The sequence below is a fragment of the Corvus moneduloides genome, chromosome 1 (genome assembly GCF_009650955.1).
Source record: "Corvus moneduloides isolate bCorMon1 chromosome 1, bCorMon1.pri, whole genome shotgun sequence".
NCBI lineage: Eukaryota > Metazoa > Chordata > Aves > Passeriformes > Corvidae > Corvus > Corvus moneduloides.
Window position 1 is genome coordinate 26944803 of NC_045476.1, and position 22346 is coordinate 26967148.

The 22346-nt window shown below is 38.6% G+C and overlaps 1 protein-coding gene across 1 annotated transcript in view; it reads right to left on the reverse strand.

The window, feature by feature from the left end:
* Positions 1-22346, reverse strand: part of TNS3 (tensin 3) — a 219069-nt gene that overhangs the window by 102371 nt on the left and 94352 nt on the right. Inside the window, 9 exon segments of the mRNA XM_032102957.1 lie at positions 1198-1273; positions 1435-1495; positions 3780-3892; positions 7074-7157; positions 11011-11075; positions 12585-12707; positions 14510-14560; positions 20724-20895; positions 21659-21711. Of these exon segments, the coding sequence (XP_031958848.1) occupies positions 1198-1273; positions 1435-1495; positions 3780-3892; positions 7074-7157; positions 11011-11075; positions 12585-12707; positions 14510-14560; positions 20724-20895; positions 21659-21711 (798 nt within the window).

A 22346-nucleotide genomic window follows, 5' to 3' on the forward strand; every position in this document is an offset into this window, starting at 1 on the left:
GTGCTGGAGGTAAGGGCAGGAGAGCAGCACTCAATACACATCCCAAATGACCCTCATTGTCCTTGATGTTACCACATTATAAGCTGGTATCACATGGTACATCAACAAAACAATCCTGATCCCTCTCCCTGACCTGAAAAATATCATGAGGTATGGAAATATATACAGTTAGGTACCACACCGCGTGGACAAATCAAGCAACATTGTGACCAGTGACTCTGGACCAAATGCAACAAATGCTTAGATCAAATTTGTTTCAAACCCAACCTAGGCAGACCTGTTGCTATTCTAACCTTTCGTGCCTCACATTGGGTGCCAGATAAGGCTGTCATGGTTTAGGAATGGTGTTCTCCAATTTAGTGTTCCCACTGAAACACCCCAAACCACACACACTGCTCAATCACTACCCCTCCCCCTCTCCCCCGCAGCAGGTTGGAGAGGAGAATTGGACACACAAACAGTAACAGCAACAATACAAATGACAGAGAGTGCAAGTGAAAAAAAAACCCAGACAATTCATACATGATTGCTCACAGACCTCTCCCCTTCTTCCTCCTCCCTATCCCCCAGAAACCCCAGCAATACCCGAGCACTCCCTCCACCATTCTACCTGATCCAGAAGGAAGTCCTTCCCCTATCCCTGAAAATGACATGAGGTGGTACAAAATAACCTCTGGGTCCTAACCCTGCCCTGTCTGGTTACTGCAAAATTTAACCCTGTGCTGGCCAGACCTAGGACATTATCTATCCCTTATTTGGTATTGCACTTTTTTGACTGCCAGAACAATTTAGAATTACTTAGGTATTTTCCTTATAGTAGGTAGTTTTATAATTGTGCACACTGCCTGCCAAATTATAGGACAAGATATTTTAATGCCAAATTACAAATACTCCCCACAGTAATCTTTATAAAGAAAACAGCAACACAGGCCTTACTGGACTTGGTGATGCTATAAAATGAGAATACTGAGAGCAATTGTTTTGGAAACAATTTGCTCCTAAAATCCTTACAGTCTGAGTTTTACAAGAAGTTTTATTCCCATGAAAGCCAAAGATGATGACTAAATTAACCTAAATTATTCTGCAGTATCTCTAAGCACTTCATCAATTAATTTTTTTTACAAGAACACAAAACAGGTCAGAGGCTACTAACTAAATGTCATGTTGATAGATTTTCATTCCATACAATTAACTTACCATAATATCTCCCTTCAAAAGCTGGGCAGGGTCTATAGCAATGCAGATTCGACTTTGATTTTCTGACCCTATGCTACTTAACAGGAGAGAAAAGAAAAATAAAATACATGGTTTAAAGACACAAAAGCACAAAACAAACAAGAAACCCACAAACAAAACTAAAAAAGGCTATGTAATTCTGCAATCATGAAAATGAAAACCTAAATTCAAACAAAATGGAAAATGCTTACAACTTACTATATTCCAGATGTATAAACTGGTTGCATAGCCTGGTATAACTTCAGAAAAGGCCGACAAGCTGAAAATAAGCCAACAAAAAAGGGTGCTTTGTAGTATTCAGATATAGGAAAATAATTACAACTAGAAGCTTCATGCAAATCCAGACTGAGCAAAGAGGCACACAAGTGGCAATGCTGGACTGTCAAAATACCCGTCCAAGCAAAATTGGCTAAAAAAGTGTTTTATTTTATGGGGAAGACACTTTTTCCTGATCTCCAGACTGGTTCTGAATTCAATAGGGAGGAACTTCAAAGGATTCTAGTAAGGAAGGAAACAAATTCTGCAAGAAAACAAGATTATTAAGGGAAGAATGATAATGCCCAAAACAAATGCAAACTCCCAATATAAAATAAAAACATTTTCAAAATAAACAAATTATTTGATCTTCAGTTTAGTTTCAAAATTAGTAAGGCCCTTAAATGTCTACCTAGAACAAACAATACCCTAACTTTATTGAAGTTATTTTCGAAATTAAATCAGACTAAACAACAATGACAATATAATCATTGCAAATTCATGCTGATTATATTACAAAAGACCAGTGCTATTTAACCTTGGGATTATATAAATACAAAAACACAGAACTGTTATTTAATCATCAATCATTAAGACCTCTAAGTTCATCAAGTGCAACCATTAAAGTTGGATTCCTTTACTGTGCTCTAGCACAGTATCTCATTCTATCATTTTAGTTTTAAAGCCACTTAGTATAGCAAGCCACCTTAGTAGCACTGGTGAGACCACACCTCAAGAACTGTGTCCAATTCTGGGCCACTCACTTCAAGAAAGACACTGAGGTGGTGTAGTGTGTCCAGAAAAGTTCAAGGGACCTGGTGAAGCGTCTCCACACATGTCCTATGAGGAGTGGCTGAGGGTGCTGGGTTGTTTAACCTGGAGGAAAGGAGGCTCAGAGAGACCTTATCGCTCCCTATAACTGCCTGAAAGGAGGTTGTAGCAAGGTGGGAATCAGCCTTTTCTCCCAGGCAACTAATAATACAATAAGAGGACATAGCCTCAAGCTGCACAGGGAAGGTTCCTTTTGGACATCAGGAAAAATTTTGTCACTGAAAGGTTGTTAAACTTTGGAATGGAATGCCCAGGGAGGTGGTGGAGTCACCATCCCTGTAGGTGTTTGTCTTGGGGTGACCGTATGATGTGTATCCCATATCGCTGCCTATGCCCAGCAATTAATTTTTGTGCCTTTCGATGCCTCCAAACTGAGCCTGAGAGGGGGAAGGAAAACTGAGCAAAACTTTCTCAGAGCAGTTTGCAGCTTGTTCAAGGTCACAGACAGAGAGCAATTTGTTTCCCAGCTGTGGCAGGGGAGGGAAGAAGCACCCAGCTTGCTGCTCCCAGGACAGTTTTTTTTGGCCAATGGTTCAGCTGCTTTTTCTCTGGAGAGAGACTGAGAGTTGAATTTTTCCTTCCCTGGAATTTCAGATTTTCTCCCTTTTCTACTGGACTGCTTGATTGCTTTAACATCAGAGCACATTGGGAGGACTTTCCACCGGGCACAGAGGGCCTGGCCCTGGGCCAAGCCCCAGCTCCGAGGAGACCAAAGGGAGGACTCGAACACTTTCCCAGGTTTCTTCTCCACAGGGAGAGATTTTATTACTTAGCATTATTATCCTTTTCCCGTGTGTTTGTTAAATAAATAGCTTTTATCTCTTTCACTTTCCTTTGAGGAAAATTTATTTTTTCCTGAACCTGGTGGGGGAGGGGTGGTTGTGCCTTCTCTCAGAGGATATATTTCTAAATTTGGCCAATCCAGAACAGTGTTCAAGAAACAACTGGACATGGCACTTAGTGCCATGATCTAGTTGACAAAGTGATGATGGGTCAAAGGTTGGACTCAATGATCTTGGAGGTCCTTTTCCAAACTAAATGATTCTGTGTAATTCTGTAAGTACACCCTATCCAAACAGCTTTTCCACACAAAATTCAATCTCAAAACAGAAAAGAAATTACATTTACAGTAATTTCCTGAAACAAAGAGGAAATGACTGTGAAACCTGACCAGGTTTCACCAGATCCTTTGAAGTAACAGGGACCACAACTGTTCAGAAGCTAGGCAGAGATGAAGAGCATGAACTATTCATTTAACACAGAACAATAAATTGATTTCACCTCCTTCAATTTTTACTCTAAAAATGTTTCTCTTCTGGTTACTTTATTGGGAATATTTGGATGGCTAGCAAGAAGATATTAATTCTACTTTGAGATTCATGCAGGCTTTCTAGAAAGTTCCAAAATGAAACAAGACTTTGATCCTCCAACTGAATAGGAAAAATTAGATAATTTACCTCCCCCGGCATCTAAGTTTGGGATGCCATGAAGGATAACATAGTGCAGGAAAAGAGGGGTTGCATTCATTTTCACTGATCCAGATAGAAGGCCACTTAAGAACTGCACATATCTAAAAACAAAAAGTTTATCTGAATTATATAAAACCACTAGTACCAGGAAAATATATTATTTACACAATGATATTTACAGATTATGGGTAATGAATAGCATTGTGACAATGCACGTAACTCCAAAATAATAATCGTCACAAAACAGCATGAAAAGACACTTAAATTTACCACTGTATTAAATCCATGGCTGTCACATTGCTATTGTTGATATCTTTATTTTAGTTATTTACATTAATAGTCTAAGTAAGAAATGAAGTAGAAGAGATAGTAAAGTCAATTGTTTTGGTATGCACTCCTAGTTGCAACTGTAGTCTTAAATGTCTTTCACAGCAGCATGATATGTGCCCCACCCAATTTACAGTGAAGTTACCTTCATTAAAACAAGAATTGCCCTTGTCAGAAATCTTAACATTAAGGGCAATGTGGTTAAATAGCATCTTCATAATGAGAAGTGATCTCATTCAGCACAAAACAAGAGGAAAACTACCACAGTAATGTGAAAATTACTCTATTTCTGTGATTTAATACCTGGTTTGGTCACAAGCTCATGAGCAAATACATGCAAGTAAGCATCACTGCAGTGTCTTTTAATTTTGCCACTGGCTTTCAGTCCCTTTTTCTTCCATGCCTATGAGAAGACTTTCATTTAACTTTATTCTCAGGAATGTATAGAGGAAAATCACCTCTTTTCCACCTTTATGCACAGATCTCATTAACTGAACTCCTGGTAACACCTCAGCTAAGGATATCCTGCCAAGTAACAACAGCTTTACTACCCCAGAATGGGGGTTGTGGTGGTTTAAAATAGGTTTCACTTTACAGAGAGTTTGCAAAGCTCAATTTATTTTGAAATGTTAAGAAAAGGCAACTTTTTTTTTTGTTTCCTCCTTCAGTCTTTCTGAAAGGATTTGGTACATCAAAAGCACATATTTTACAGATTGACACACCTAACATGACAAAAAAACAGTGTGTTAAAATGTTTTGTCAGTGACCTCTCATGAATTTAATAAATGAGTTTATTAATATCAGTGTGAACATTTTCTCTCTACCTGCTCAAATTCCAAAAATTTGACTGAATTTTTGAAAACCTTTCTCAAGGCAGTGCACTTAAGGGGCTTACAGGCAGTTGGCTTATTTTTGAGACGAGTGTTCAAAGATTTATCCTAAAGCTTTATGAGTAATTTTTTTCACATGAAGGGTCTGTATCTGCATTTCTCATTCGGACAAATCTTTAACTGCTTATCTGAGAATGGATTCAAAATAGATCTGGTTTACAGTTACTTTTCTTGTCATTGTTACAGTACCCAACTAGCAGTAGGGAAAAGCTAAGTGACTCAATGGCCACAATTTATTTTTATCTATACAAAATTTAGTGGAGAAAAGGTTTCAAAATGTGAAAAATGGGTGTATTTTCATATTTTACAATTTTGAGATCCACTTAAATTATACCCATTTATACATCAACTAGGTTTTAACAAGGATATCATTAATTAATTACCCAGCAATGGTTTCAGAGAAAAAGCATATTAAAAGGCCACTGACTGATCAGAATGGGAACAAAAGAGTATAAAATTTTCCACAAATATTAAGAGAGTTGGTTTTCCTTTCTCTGCAATAAGATTAGTGATCACTGCCAGGCTAGGCAAAGGTAGGAGAGGTGAGATTCAGGAGAACAGTTCTAACAAACAGTTTGGAGAACCACCTCTGTTCTTATGAGAAATGACACTCCAAAGCATGTATATATGTCTGGAAGATGGTAAGGGCAGCTCAAGTTCAGTACTGGCGAGCAAAGATGCTAACTCCATAAGTCAAGAAGCAAACTGAGTATCTCTGAGACCCTCTCCCCGCAGTTACCCCCAGAAGAATTAAGCAAGTGTCCTTGAAGGGGGGTAGGAAAGATAGATGCGACCATTTATACCTATTTAACTTCTAGCCTTAGGGCTCACATACAGTTCACCTAAGTTAGTAGCTACTGAAGCTTCCTGTCAACATGGTTGAAAAACTGCCCTGATACACAATTCACAGGCTGTTGTGGGGGTTCCTGGCTCTCACTGAATTATGCCTGCTGCCTAGGGCTTCTGGATAGAAGATTAACACCACCTCTTTCCTTTTGCTGCTATGGTTCACACTTCTGTCTGGTAAGCAGCATTCTCAAATCCTTATTACTGAAATGCAATATACATATATGCAAGTACAAAACGGATCAGAAAAAGGCCAGTAAACTTCTACTTATGAAAAGTTTATTTCAGGCCTAACAGAATGTTGTGTTACTATTTTTCAAGTAAAAGGAGCTGTGCATGTCACCTAATGGGTTAAAAAGTAACTGGTAAGTTTTTATTTAGAGATTAACAGAACCAAACACCTTACACTAGTTGTTACTACTGATTTTTCTGTTTTAATTACTAGCAAAGTCTTATACTTTAAACAACTTCTAAACAACCTACTGCATGCATGTGGCTTAAGACAAAAAAATGAACAGTAATTACCAAATCAAACCCAGATGATATTTTATATTTCTAAAAGAGATTCACCTATATCACAATTACTCGTCTGATGGATATCAGTCTCTTTCGGTACTGAATCCTTCAATTACCTCTCATCAAAACAAGGTACACAGTGAATCCCAGAACTATTCACTTTCCGAACTGCTTATTACTTTGAATCCTAACTCAACCTTTGCCATACAGACAGACTGAAATGGTAACACATCCAGATAAACATAATGGATATTGCATGCTTTGACAAACATTTACTAGTATGGACATGGGATAAGGGCATAATCTGCAGATCCTCTAAACAAGTAGTAAAAATATCTTTATTGCACAGTAATCAGCACACATTCCATACTCATCATTATGCCACAGAAAAATGAGTTTATTGTTATCTTGGAAGAATCAAGAAATAGATTGTGGCATCTCTTTGTTAACAAACAATGCAGTGAGAACCCATTTAGATAAGTGTGGTACAAAAGGCCTTGTCTATCTGGGGCCACATGCAGGAACTGAAAGAGAGATCTCATCAATCAAGGAATATTAATATAAGATAAAGTGCTGAGAATTCAGGAAGCACTGGAGGATCTTGTGAAAATAGCCGTCACATAGCTGGGGAGGGAGTAAGGGATGGGAGCAGAAGATAATGATGACATTTTCTGTTGATATAAATTAGAAACAAATTGAATACCTTCTTTGGGACGGCTGCATTAAAGCTGAAACTTTATCATCAAAGAATTTCTTCATAGCAAATCTGTCTAGAGCCTGATCAGCACTGTCAAAAAAGAGACACGAGTTATTCTGCTTCAGTGTTATCTTGAAAATTCAGCAGGTTACTGCTTGAAATATGCAAAAATATTTGGAAGAAAAAAAGGAGGGAAGTAAAGAAAAATAAAAGAAAGAAGCACCTAACTAGCAACTCTAGTACTTTGGCCATTGTGGATGATGATGTTTATTCCACTGATACCTTCTCATTCAACACCTTAAGATAGTTTCCTTCCTAAGCAAAGCACCTACTTCCTTATTCAATTAATTGGATTGCATACTTCCAAAATGAATACGTTGAAATCAGAATGCAAAAAACTTTGGCAAAACCAAGCAGCTCAGGCTCCCAAAGAAGGATACTTGCCATAATTTCTTGAGTGTGCCACTGGGGAGTTCTCTCTATAAAATATAAATTTATTTTCTTTTTCAGAAAGAACAGTAGTACCAGGATAGAGGTTCATTTAAGCAGTCAACAATTCATTCAGCCTTTTTTTTCCTGTACCCTGAGCCATGAAAGAGACTATCTTTGAAAAAGAACTATTTTACATCAGACAACCACAAACTCTTCAAACACACAAATTCCAAAAAATACATTTTCTTCTATTCTCTATCCAAAATGGCTCTGATGTGGGTCTTTTTTGGGTGAAGGAAGGCATGAGGCTACAGAAAAAAAGAAAAAGACGTGCCAAAAATTAGTAAGAATGCTGTTAATCACATGTGCCAAGTAATGTGCTATGCTGATTCTTATTTATCTATTCCAGATAAAAACAACATGTCTCATAACAGATGTAGTTCACAGTGTTAATTTACATCAGAATATAAAAGATCTGGAAGTTCCAAAATAAAACTACACATTAGAATGTCAACTTTTAAATTCCACAACTAGTTAAACCTAGGAAAACCAGAGGAAAAAAAGCTGTGCAAAGTACACATATGCATATCAGGATAAAAATGAAATTGATGCCTTTTCCAAAAATTAATCAGAATGTGCCAATTGACAGGGTGCGGGATCAGGCTATAAAGTCAAGCCTTTTCTTCATGGGTGTTAAAAATTACATAGTGTGTACTTAAAATATTCTTGACCCAAAACTCTTTCTCACCCAATCCATCATATATCTTCATACATCTTCACCCACACTGTCATCCAGAATTTAGGCAGCCCATTCTTAACTGGCCAAAAACTGCTAGTACTTTGCTTGTTAAAATAGAGTTTACCAACTATTGCAAAGACCTCTGTTTGACCTCATTAAATTTGATGACACATTATTCCTTCCTAAATGAGAAAATTTGATATTATAACTAAAGGGCGGTTGCATCAATAAGGGTTTTTCATAGAATCATAGAATGATTTTGCATGGAAGCGACCTTAAAGATCATCTTGTTCCAGCCGTTCTGCCATGGACAGGACACCTTTCACTAGACCAGGTTGCTTAAAGCCCCATCCAAACTGGCCTTCAGCACTTCCAGGAATGGGGCATCCACAACTTTTCTGGACAACATGTTCCAGTGTCTCACCACTCTAACAGTAAGGAATTTATTCTTTATATTTAATATCTAATCTGAATGTACCCCACTTCAGTCTGTAGCCATTCCCCCCCTTGTCCTATCACTGCATTACTTTGAGAAAGTCCCACTCCACCCTTCTTGTAGGCCTCCTTTAGGTACTGGAAGACCACTAGAAGGTCTCCTTGGAGCCTACTCTTCTTTCAGACTGAACAACCTCAACCCTAACCCTTAGCCTATCTTCACAGCAGAGGTGCTAAGCCTATATTCACTAGATTCCACTAAGCCTAGATTTTTTTGGCATGTTGTCATGGTTCAGGAATGGAATTCCCTAATTTAGTGGTCCTACTGAAACTCTCCAAACCACACTGCTGCTTGCTTCCTCCCTCCTCTCCCCTTCCCCTGCAGTGGGATGGAGAGGAGAATTGGAGGCACAAAGGCAAAGATCACAGGTTTTGATCTTGGAATAAGAACAATTTACTGGACACAGGAATGAGATAAGAAAATTAATAGGAACAACAACAATACTAATGACAGAGGGTAGAAGAAAGGAAACGTTATTGCTCACTGTGGAGACCCCCGACAACAGACAATGCTGGATGGCTCCCTCTGCTACACTTTCTCAATAGGAAGGGATCCCTTCTCCCTTGAAGGATCCCCTTCCCCCCACCCACAGCAATGACATGAGGTAGTATAGAATAACCTCTCAGTACTGGCCATGCTCCCACAAGCATACTGAAAAAATTAACCCTGTCCTGGCCAGAACCAGGACACCTATGCATACTGACAATTATGAACTTTCTTTAGTGCGAACATCTTCAAAGTCTTCTAAGTACCACTTCAGACACAGTACACGGCACCCTCAACAGCAGCACCTGCAGTAATTTCTGCTTCTGCAAGGTTGCTTTGTACCATTTTCAAGAGTCTTGATAATGCTACGGATATACAAATCCTAGCTGGGAAACCCCCAACCTCATTCTTACACAGAAAAGTTAAGTTTTGGATAGCAGCTGCCAGATATCAAGAAAGTTAAAGAGGGCTTCCAAGCTCACTCGTCTCCTGCAACTTCACTGGAGGAATCCTGAATTTGTTTGGGGTAAAAGGTGATAGCTTTCATTGCTGGGCTTAACAAAACAACACCTGAATGGGACTGTAATGGTGTTACTAAAATGTATTTATAGCCAGGTACCACCTTTAAGGATGATATAATACTGCAGCACGGAAATCACACCACAACAACTGTACTACCCTCACTTGACAGTTTTTGTCATTCACAATACTTCTCAACAAAATATGAAATTGTGGCAATCACTCTGACAATTACTAACTGAAGCAAGTATTTTTTTCAGCACATATTGGTGTATATGCACCAATGTGTGTATATGCAATGCACTTCGTTTCTTGGTCTGTAATTACTTATAAATTGGGTTTACCCTAACGAACACAGATTATTTTCCAGAATTCTAGTTTGACTGACATCCATGAGTAATTTACCATCAGCCTCTAGTGATTCAAGATGCCATCAACTACAGTAGTGGATCAAATCTATTACTGACAGGCTGGTGTAAATTCAGGACCAAATTTGATTTAACCATGGCATTTAGAGTGCATTTTTATTTTAATACATTTATGTATGTATATAGATAAAAAAACCCCAAGGGAAAGCAATTAGTGATTAGAAACCCAACAAAAAAATCTCCAAAAAACATTTCATCCTTTTTGAGACCATTTATCAAATTGTGTCTTTTTTGATATAAATTGTCAATTGTCATTTCATAATTTGAACACTCCAAAAGAAACAATTAAAACCAAGTAATGACACACCTATTGTTTTAACTGACTGCAAAATAAAGTCTAGATTATTTCTTACACTTCATTCTGCACTTGGATCAACATCTAGGAATTCCCTATTCAAACACTGTTTCCAGCTTCTAATAACTGTTTTCCTTAAGTACTTAAGGAAAAATATCTCACTGATTCAAGAGGCCACTTGATGGACATGGAAAATACATAGATTTAATGGAATAAAGATAGTATCATTACATAACAATGATTTCTTTCACATTCCACCATTCATCTGAAAACATCCTTTAGAAAGGTTTTCTGCAAACCAATAAAAACTCAGTCTCAAAGGGACTTTAGGCTGTCACCTAGTCTAGTCTCCTGTTGGAAGCAGGAGTACAAGAAAACTGTCATGAAAGCAGGCTATGTTAAAAAAGCCATGTTTCAAAACTCTTTGAGAAGAAAACCTGACAAACCTTAACTGACAAACAGTAAGCTGACAGACCGTAGTCAACTAAAAGGGCTTTTTCCCAATATTTATCGTAAAAAACCACACAACATGCATTATTCACACTTACCTTGCAGAAACATTGGTGAAGTACATATATGATGATATGACTACACCTATCCTTCCTTTTCCTCCCTGTAATAGGAAAAAGGGAATGATAACTTGTTTTATGTATTACATTATTGAGCATTATTCTATTTAAAACCCATACTAAATACAATTTTAAGGCAAGAGGTTCAGAGTCCTTTTGCTCATGCACCCTGTGCTGATGGAAAGGTGGAAATAATAGGCAGCATCTTATCTGTCAATGTGAACTGGCTGACAAATGGCATAAAAAAACACTAAGTAGGATTTCTATGTGCATGCCTGTCAAGTCTTACCAGTTAAGAGGAATTAACTCGGGAAAAAAAAAAGAAAAATTGTATGAACTATTCTAATTTCGTGTTATTTTTTCCAGAGATCATTCACAACAAGCCTAAACAATGTTGCAATTCCCAGGATGAAATGCTATAAAATACCTATTTTGGAACGAATAGGAGTTTCTGACAGGTTTTCGCGTTTTTATCTCCCCAGCGCCCGAGATTTATAGTAACTGATTTTCTATGGATAACTTAAAAATGTTCTAAAATATTTTAAAATAATTTACATGACAAATTCAGTAAAATTTAACAAGCAGAAATTCTCACAGATTTCAAAATATTTTCAGTCCCTCAAGTGATAGTAGTTGGCTGTATCTATCTTTGTGGCTGGAAACCAGTATTAGCAAAAGGCATTTCTCAAGAACATGCATTACCAATTTGTATATAATTGTATACCTAGAAATACTTTGTTCCCTTTTCTTTTGTCCCATGTATGAGCCATTCTCCTGGCTGCATTCTTGCAACTAGTAAGATTTCAGCTGTTTCATACAATAATGGCATTCTGCCTGGAAGAAATTTGGGACTGGGGACTGTACAACCTGACTTGAAGACAAGTTTCGATCCCATTATCACCATCATTTTGTTTAGCATAACATCTGCCAGTGATACAGAGATAGGTTTGCCTCAAGTGTCACGAGCACAGCTACCAACCAGTTGTGAATTAATTTTATCTAAATTTAACTAAGGTTTTTCTTTATTTCTGTCTATTGTGAGCAAGCAGGAGGAAGAAACACAGCACACTGGTGGCTTTGCTCTAAGGCACTGCAATGATGCTGTCAGTTAAAACCTTTCAGAAGTATCCAGTAGGTCCTCAATGACCTCATTTCCTACCATAAACAGTCTAAAGAGATGATCTGTGATACAGTTCCTATCCTTATCCTGCAACAAAATTCATGAGTCACAAAACACAGAGAATTTCCCATCAAGCTGGAAAAACCTCAAGCTTCTAAATACATTCACAGAAGTAACGGTGGTGACCTTTGAAGGATGTGGAGTAATATTGGTGCATGCTATACCTGCAGCAAGGGCTAGGACTTCAGTCACAATAAAAAAGAAATCTTTAAGAAGCATGCAAGGCCAATGGATTTAAGCTTTCTTACACCAACAGAACATCTGGCACACTGTTGCCAACATTGAAAACAGATCAAGCTTTTTATTTTTTAAAATGAGAAGAGTAAAGGGCAAGGTTTTTTAAAATGAATACAAACTCATCCATTGCACTTACTCGGCAATGGATCACCACCACGTGTTGAGGATCATTGTCCAGCCAGGACTCCATAGCCTTGCAGATGGTGCAAACCTTATCAAGAAGTGGAGCATGGAGATCAGGCCACCCTACATCCATAATCTGCAATTAAACAAGTAACATTTATAAGAGACACCTTGATCCTAGTATCACATACTAAAATCTGGATTCAAATAATTGTCATAGTTGAAAGTCTCCACAACTTTTCCAATCTCAGATAATAATGCAATTCAATTGTCATGATGCTTACAGATCTCTTAAGTGGAAGAGGGAATTTGTTGTTTTTTAAGACACTAATACTTTTAAAAAAATAAATTAAAAAAATCTTCCTCCTCCTCCCCCCGTCCCAATCTCACCAACTACTTAAAAGTGACAACATTTCTGAAGGTCTTGATTTCTTAAAAGATTTTTCAGTTAGAATTTCTAGTATTTTATAACAGTAAATACAATCAGAATTAGAACAAAGAACGATCTTTGACGGGTTTCATTTTGTTTTCAATTTATTTCCTTCATGTGCAACAGATTACAGCACGTTGAAATTTTGTTCAGGTTTTCTATTCACTACATCATACAGTTTACTAAGCCTATTATTATTATATGCATATTTACTAACAAAACATATGCAATACATACATATTATGCATAGAACATATGCCTAATATTAAAAAAACCAGCAACTATGAACCATCCTTCATGATCAATAAAGCATGCAAAAAGTTAAAATTAAGAGGGGTTTAAGTACTTTCCTCAGGTAGCTTATCTCTGTACATCTACTGCTGCAAATGTACATCTGTACTACTCTGGCCTTATAACAGAGGCTGAAGAGTACCTGCACACCATTTTTTACAGCAACAAACACATCAATTGGTAAGAAGGAACAAGAGTCAGACATCAATCATTCTGACATTCCTTATGTCACTGTTGTGCAGAGAAGCAACTATTCAAAGGTAGTACAAAATGGAAGTCCTTATCTGAACCGAGTTCACTAGCTTCAGCTGACTGTATATTACAGTATACAACCCCAGTAAACTGTGACTGCACAAAGAAAGTATACTCGAAGTAAAAATTTTATCACCCAATAGAAGTTTTTCAGAAGTCACAACAGGCTTCTGGTCCTGTGTGTAAAGTCTAAGAAAACAACAGGAACAGCTGTGTAAAACACAGATCTAACAGACAGAAAACAGAACTTGCGAAAAAATATAAAGGGATGCATGTCCTGGGTTGCAGTGTATTCTATTACCATCCTCATGAGCAATTGAAATCAGGCGGGGCAGTGTTTCCTTGCCTCCTCCCCCCAGACTATCTTTCTGTTAATGGCCCATCATTGTCCTGCCGCCTGACTCAGAGATAACTCCCTCCGGACTATCTTCTGTTAATGAGCCTCATCAACACTTGGCCTCATGACTCATTACCCCATTGTGAGATGCTCCACCCAGAGGGAGGAACCAAGCATTCCATCCTGGATATAATCTGAGATTCTGAACACCAGAAACTACCCTTCCGCTGGATTTCTAGAGGACAGGAGCTACACAGCCACCACTGGACTTTCTGAGGAAGAGCAGACCCTTTTTCTACAGGATCACCACTTCAGAGGACTGCAGCCACCATTCTATCAGACTGCTACCACCACCCTGACTAACAGGGACTCAGGTTGTATCTTGACTCTGTCAGTTTGAACCAGTGTTTTCTGCCCTTATTTTTGTTTTCCTATTAAATTGTTATTCTGACTTGGTGTCTCCCACTAGTTTGTTTTCAAACTAGTACAATGCATGTGGGTTTTTTTATTATCTTCCAAAACTTCTGCTCTTACTCTGTATATCAACAGTTGCACAGCTTCAGGGCTTATCAGGCCATTTAAGTTGTATTTAACACCAGAAAGCTATGTTATGGAAGACAATCAGTACCTTTGGGTTAAGATTGGCAAGGTCATATCTCTTTTCAGAGAGGTTTAACACCTGTTCAGAAAGAAAGAAAAAAAATATTAACCATCAAGACTCTATAATTTATGCAGTAAATAGCTGTATTTGAAACATAAAAATTACAAGAAACTACAGTGATATGGCTTCAGGTTTGGCCACTGTTCTACTAAACTAAATTAACATTTGATGTCAGGTAGCACTTGCAAATGTATTTTAGATATTCAATTATTTTACAATAAAACTAAAGCTAAACTTAAATGCGCATTTTGAAAAATGACAATTCAAATTCTACTACATCTTATTTAGTTTGCATGGCTTTGAGTCAGAGGTATCCTGAGAGAGCTGGATACCATGCATGCAACACAGAGCATAACAACTAACAATGAGAAGTCTGGGAGGGTGGTACAGTGTTAAATATTTGAATTTTCCTGCCTGACAAGAAAGTATTGGTCTGTCAAAACTTTGCAGGGAAGATATGACATACCTATTTAACTATAGCTTAGCCTATGAGATCTTCTAACTCTTCTGCTAACCCACTAAACAGCAAGTTACCTTCCACTTAGTGCTTAATAAGGAACAAATGAAGAGATAGACCGCAGAAATTAACAAAAGAAAGCACTGTATACAAGTACAATTGACTCTTTCATTAGAAAGTACCTTAAATTAGTATCAATCAATAACAAAAAGCTGAAATATCAATACTCAAGAACTGAAACAATGCTACAGAAGCAGATTCTCTTTCACAGTGGGGCAATTTCACATCCCGAGTTATGTACAGATGGCATACTCATTTAAAAAAATTCTCATTAATTACACTGAGAGAATGGAATAAACAGATCATAAACATGAGAAAGAGTAAATATGAGGTAAGTCCATTATACAGCTTACTGCTACCCAAGGACAATTTAAGGACCCTTTCCTAAAGTATAACACTCTTCTAAAGTATTACCCTTTTGCGTTAACTAGCGCTCTCATCAGCTGTCTAAGCAAAGAAGCCAAAACCTGAACAGGTTAAAGTAACTACATCACTATACTTATCCTTCCTGAAATACCAATAGTAAAACAGGAATGAAACCAATATTGTCTTCTATAAGTGACACCATTTTTTGGGTAATTTTCTATTAGCTTCAATAATTGGAAAACAAATTAACAGAGAGGTGCACTTCTCAATACAGATCTCAATACAGAATTCTTAAAATTAGTGCTAAAGCTATATTAAGAAATCAATTACCTAAAGTTTTCCACAGGAAAAAAAGGGCTACTTGACAAAAACTTTTTTGTTCATCTTTGTTATTGTATTTAAACTTAATAACAATTTAAAATTCCTGTGTGTCAGGATACAGTCCTGTTCATGATGGGTATTTGTTACTGCTGGGTCAGACACCAAACTCAAAGATGCTGTTGTACCCAAATCCCTGTCAAGCTATAGTGATCACGCTGAGATACTCCAAGAATCCCAACAGCACAGAATAGAGATCAGAAGGTACAGGAACCAACATTTTGCATACAACAAAACAAGACACCACAGAAGTCTTTGAAGAGAAGCATATGGTATAAGTAGATGCCACTGTGTTGTTTTTGGTTGGGGTAGAGTTAATTTTCTTCACAGGAGCTCACATGGGGCTGTGTTTTGGATTTGTGTTGAAAATGCTGCTGATAAAACAGGGATGTTTTCATTATTGTTGGGCAGTGCTTACACATTTCAAGAGCTTTTCTGCCTTCACACCACCCCACCAGTGAGTGGGCTGAGGATGCACAAGAAGCTGGGAATGGATACAGCCAAGACAGCTGACCCCAAGTGACCAAAGGGATTTTCTATACCATATGACACTCTCAGCATATAGGCCTAAGGAAAGAGGGAGAGGAGACATTCAGAGTGATGGTGTTCGTCTTCCCAAATCACCATTATGCATTACAGAGCCCAGCTGTCCTGGGGATGGTTGAACATCTGCCTGCCCATGGAAAGCAATTAATAATTCCTTGTTTTGCTTTGCTTGTGTGTAAAGCTTTTGTTTAACCTATTAAGCTTGTCTTATGTATTTTCTCACTTGTACTCCTCTGATTCTCTCCCCCATTCCACTGGTGAGGAAGCAAGTGAGCAGCTGTGCAGGGCCAAGTTACTGGTTGGGATTAAACTGTGACACATCTGAAGATTAACTGCATCCTTTTTGGTCCCTTTTTGGCATATCCTAGGTCTGCTTTGTTATATTTTGGTACAAGAAAGAGGAGCATTAATCTCAGTTTCTAAATTTTCATCTGTTGGAAAAGTCATGCTTCTTCTGGGAACTGAAGTCTACAAGGAATATGTTTTTTTAGAACATCAAAGCAGAGAAAAATTTACTGTAAGCTATTGACAGGCTTTCATCTCTCCTTAAAGGACTCTGGTCTCAGACTGTCAAAGTATAATTCTCTACTGCTAGAGAAAATTAGGTACTTAGGGGTTTTTTCATACTCTTCATAACAAACTCAAACAGGAAACAACGCACTCACTCCTTTCACTGCTGTGAAAGGAAAATGACTAGATAAAAAACGACAAATGCTGATTTGTAGTATATGTTCTGTTAGCTGAGACCCTGACCCAATAAAAGAGTAGAATTGTTCCCATCAACTTCAGCAGGACTGCAGACTTGCATACCATTTTGTGGAGGTTTTGGGGTTTTTTTCTTTGCTGATATACATGTGCCTCTTGAGCAAGCTGAAGAGGTATTCAAAACATGAGAAACAAATGATAGTTTAAAAACAAGCTCTCTGAATCTACAACCTGGCTGTGCTTTGTCAGGTTATTTTGCAAATTTGCACACACACATTTGAAGTAGATGGCATCAAGCTTTCTTTTTATCAAGACAGCTCATTTCCAAAGTGCCCGTTAAAAAATAAATTAATAAATAGAACAAAACTAAAACAAAAGATAAAAAAATCCCAACTTTGCAAGAGAAACTGCCTACAATCCCTCTCAGAGACAGACACTACACTCCTTCCCAGACACTAAACCAGACTTACCATATACCAGATTTTTATAATACAAACAAGTATTAAGTGAGGTTTGACTGGACAGACTACAAGCTTACACTGTTGTCACATGGAAAAGGCCAGAGAACAGCTGATTTTGAACCTATAAAGGTTTACACACAGGTCACCTTCAAACTATTACTATTTTGTGCCTTATAAGCTACCAGTGTGACATGGTTTAGCACGGCTTGGGTTTTAGTTAAGGAGGAATCCACCAGCCATGGAAGTGATTTTTTACAAGGAGCTGCAGACAGCTTCCTCCAGACCCGACAGAACCAATCAACTGGCTAGTTTGAATATTGACAACTCTGTTAAGCCATTTAAGAAGCTCGACATGCCTCTGTGATCCACATTTAAGAACGAACATAGCCGGGGAAAGCTCTCTTGCTTCCAGCTTTTCGGAGAGGTAACTGGGAGGCTCAGCACGGCGCGGCCTGGCCAGGTCGGCCCTTGGCGTGGGCCTGGGCCAGCTGGGAGACAGCCACCCCGGAGCCACGCAGCCCTGCTCCATCCACAGCCCTGCTCCATGTGGGCGGGCCCACGGCGCTGCTCAGCCAGGCCCCCCGCCAGCGCAGCTGCTGAAATGAAATGCTACACTGAAATGAGCTCCAGTCGCCGCCCGGCAGAGATTACGTGACCAACAGCGAAAAGCGAATTCCAGCTGCAAGGCCCGGGTGAGACTAACTCTTCAAGTGCTGTAAGATTACTCAGAACAGATGAAGCCTGCAGACATCAATCCTCTCACAAATCAAAGGAAAGGGAAAGGTGAAGGCACGTAAAGAAAACACCATAGAGACACCAAAGTCAGTGAGGAAGGAAGAGCTGAAGCCCAGAGAGAGGAGAAAGAGGAGATGCTTCAAGCTTAGAAGCTGAAATTCTATTGTAAAGCTATGGTGATGGACTATGATGCATCAGAGTACCCTTTGTAATTTCATTAAAAGCATGGGGGTGTGGAGCGTTCAAACTGCAACCATGAGCAAAGGCACCTGTGCTGAAATAAGCAAATGTTGAAGTAGCTGTGATCTAATAAGAAGCTTGAACAGAGAAAGAGATTAGTGATGAAGACCATTGCTCCCAGGGAAAGAGAAGAAGACCTCTGTTCCCAGAGATGAAGACGATCCCAGAGATAGCTGAAGAGAACCTTTGCTTCTGAACAGCTCATCCTTAAAATGGTACCCCATTAGCTAAAGATTGAACCCTCAAAAACAGTTGTGGGGAAAGCTCTAAGTCAAGGGAAGGGACTTTCACATGTGAGCAGAGAACCATCCCAGGCGGCTATCTTGCTGTGACATTGAAGCCATGAGAGAACTGTTTCTTGTGGAGATGTCTCCACAGCATGAGCAAGAGACTCCTCTCCCTAAGTGAACTGAAGAAAGACTAGTATAGACGTGGTAAACTGACCAGAAAAAATCCCAAGTTTTGTCTTTTTACATTGTCAGTGGGAGAAGAGAGGAGAGGTGGGGTGTGCCAGTTTGGCCAAATTTAGAAATATATCCTCTGAGAGAAGGCAGGTTACAAACCACCCCTACCCCACCAGGTTCGGGAAAAAAACCTTTTTCCTCGAAGGAAAGTGGAAGAGATAAAAACTATTTATTTAACAAATACACAGGGGGAAAAAAAAAAACAACCTAATGCTAAATAATGAAACCTCTTGCTGTAGAGAGAAAACCTGGGAAAATCTCAGAGTCCTTCCATAGTCTCTCTCTCCCCCTCCTTGGAGCTGGGACGGGGTGGTGGGCCCACCTCCAGGGCCAAGGCCTCAGTGGAAATTCCTCCCGATGTATTCTGATGTTGAAACAGTCCAGCAGAGAAAAAAGGAAAAAAATGAAGTCCCAGGAAAACAGAAGTTCAACTCTCTGTCTCTCTCCGGAGAAAAAAAGGAGCTGAAAAACTGGCCGAAAGCAAGCAGGGTGCTTTCCCCACTCTCCCTCTGCTGCTGCAGCTGAACACAGAGAGCCGTCTCTTATCTCTGTGTGACCTTGAACAAGCTGAAAACTGCTTTGAAGAAGTTTTGCTCAGTTTTTCCTCCCACCTCTCAGGCTCAGTTTAAAGGCACAGAAAGGCACAAAATTAATTTCTGGGCATAGGGCAGCAATATGGGATACAACATCATAAAGTCACCCCAAGACATGGGGGGAGGAGAAGTGTTCTGAAGGTTTATGCTGACCTTTCTTTTTTTCCTTTTAGTTCTGTTAATAAACTTCTTTATATTCTTTAAAGTTTTGTGCCTACTTTGCTTTCTCCTAATTCTTATGTCACAGAAGCAAAATAAGTAAGTAATGGATTTCGAGTTAAACCACTACACAGTGCCTGACGGAAGGGAAGCCAAGGGCACCAAGGCAGCATGCTGAGGACATCAGTCTACATCACAAGTTCGGTCTGGTTCATAATGCACCTATGACATCTCAGTTTGTGAGCAGAAGATAATGTGTTTAAATCATTAGTGGAATCTCTCCAGTAACTGATTTCCACTGTGAGTAAAGTTCATGTTCCTGAAGTCACACACTACCTAAAAAGACAGTACAAGAAAAAAAGTAAAAAAAATATTGGCCTTGTTTTAAATTCACCTTCATAGAACAAGCTGAGACAATACATGCCATGGCACTAGCCAGAAAACAGCATAGGAGATTAACAGCTTGTTATCACAATTTAAAAAAAATAAATCTGCACATGGAGCTCATTATATATTTGCTTAATTTCCTATAGAAAACTAAATGGCAGGAAAAATGCACCTAAAACAAGATAATGAGAAAGAGTTGGACAGACCATAACAACAGCAACCTTACTTTTACACGTTGCCTTCACAAGTGGAGACATGACAGGTGAGAGACTATCAGACACCCACCTGAGAACCCAGATGAAGCTCACTGCTACAAAAGAAGAACACACTTCACATTGCAGGGTGTGTATCTTTTAAGAGCATGCTTTGAACAATGAAAATGGTCAGTGCAATTATTCTTCAGCATTTGACTACGTTATCACATCACCACAGAGACTGCACTGCCTCAGCAAAAAAAGTGTTTTCAATTTCTAGCAGCTTAAAACACTGCTGAAAATCTTGCACTTGCTTACAAGGCTGTAAAGATGGACCAAAGAGTGACTTTCAGTTTATAATGGTGTATGTGCACCTCAGGTAGTCTTCCTGCATGACAAAAGAAGATGCATCACAAATGGCTGATCTTACACATACCAAGTAATTATCACCATGTTTGGATTTGAGCATTCGTGTTACTTCTTGTAGATTGTGGAGGTAAATTTCCTCAGAACAACCAGCAGTGAAGGATACAGCAATAATCCGCTCTGTGATGTAAGTGAGGTCAAGTTCATAGCCTTCCTCCATAATGTGATCAAAGTCTGCGCTTCTGTGAAGAAATTAGATGTGGGAGTTCAGAGCAATGCAGCTGAGAAGAAACATGGCATATTAATGAGAAGAAATTGCAACTTGAACTCCTACAGCCAAGCATCAGATGTTTCCAGTAATTTCATTACAATTACAACTCATTAAATGCCTCCAGAGCTCAAAGTATTCAGTTCAGAACACAAATGGAATTCTTCACCAGAATTCTTCACATCAAAACTACAGTGAAAAAATCTCTGCAACCAATAATGTGCAAAAGCAGCAAAATGAATACAAGCAATTTGACAAATACTAGCACAACAAACTTGTGAGTCAAATAGAAAATGTGTATGTACGTATGTCTGTACACATCTCTCTGTAGAATTCTACAAATGGTTTACAAATTGGAAGCTTGACCAGTGATCTGTAAAACACTGCAGAGCTTGAAGCCTGCTCTGAGTAAAACTGAAGTGAATCTAAAACCAGTCCCAAAGGACAACAGACATAAGTGTAATTCAACTAATTTCACAGGTTAGTCTACAAATACTTAAACTTCTTCTTTTCCAGGGCACAACTTTGTCCTTCTTAATAAAATATCAGAAGACTAGCTCTGTAAATATGCCCAGTTGTTTTCTCATAAAGGGATTATAAAATGGTACTTGCATAGCAGGTCATATCTTGCAGAAGACTGAACTCACAACCACAAAATCACAACCACAAATAACAAAGCCTAAACCCACCGCTGCACCACATGACACTGCTACATGAAACATGAAAGAAATACTTGCCGTGATACTTTGTCACAACTGAAAGAGGAGTTCTTCAAAGCACTGCTGGAATTCTGGAACAAAGAAAGCAAAACTATCAATCCAGAACCTTACTTGCTGTCACTGATGTCAATGTTTCTGGCTTTTTTCCTTGTTTATGATTTAGAAGACTATAACAACAAGAGGATACGAGAGGATGTTTTGAATGCAAACACTGTAGTTATGCCCAGGTTATGTCTAACTTTCTACTACCTCTTCCAACTCACTGCCGCCAGAAGAGTCTTTTGTGACTCTTAGTCTTTAGTGCTCTTCTTGGTAACTGCATTAAGATTAGAGAAAACACAGCAGGCTTTGAGAATATAAAACTTGTATTTTTGTATAAACCTGCAAAAAGGAAGTTCCTCTCAACTGATTTTCTTAGGACGATATTGAAATATATATTCCTGTATCAGACTCTTGAGAATTTACTGTGTAGTAGTTTATTTTTGTAGTTCCATTTGTTCAGTAATAGTAATAGTAACTGTAAATGAAAAAGTGCAAAAATATTCTCCCTCATGATCCACAGTAATAGAGTTTGTCTCACCTAATTGTAGCCGTCTCAGAATTAAGCTCCAGGATAGGTTTAAAAAGAAAAAAACCTACAGAACTCCTCCTTGGTTTCTGTTGGTCACACAGATATATCCATTGCTTAAGAAGTACTTCTGCATTT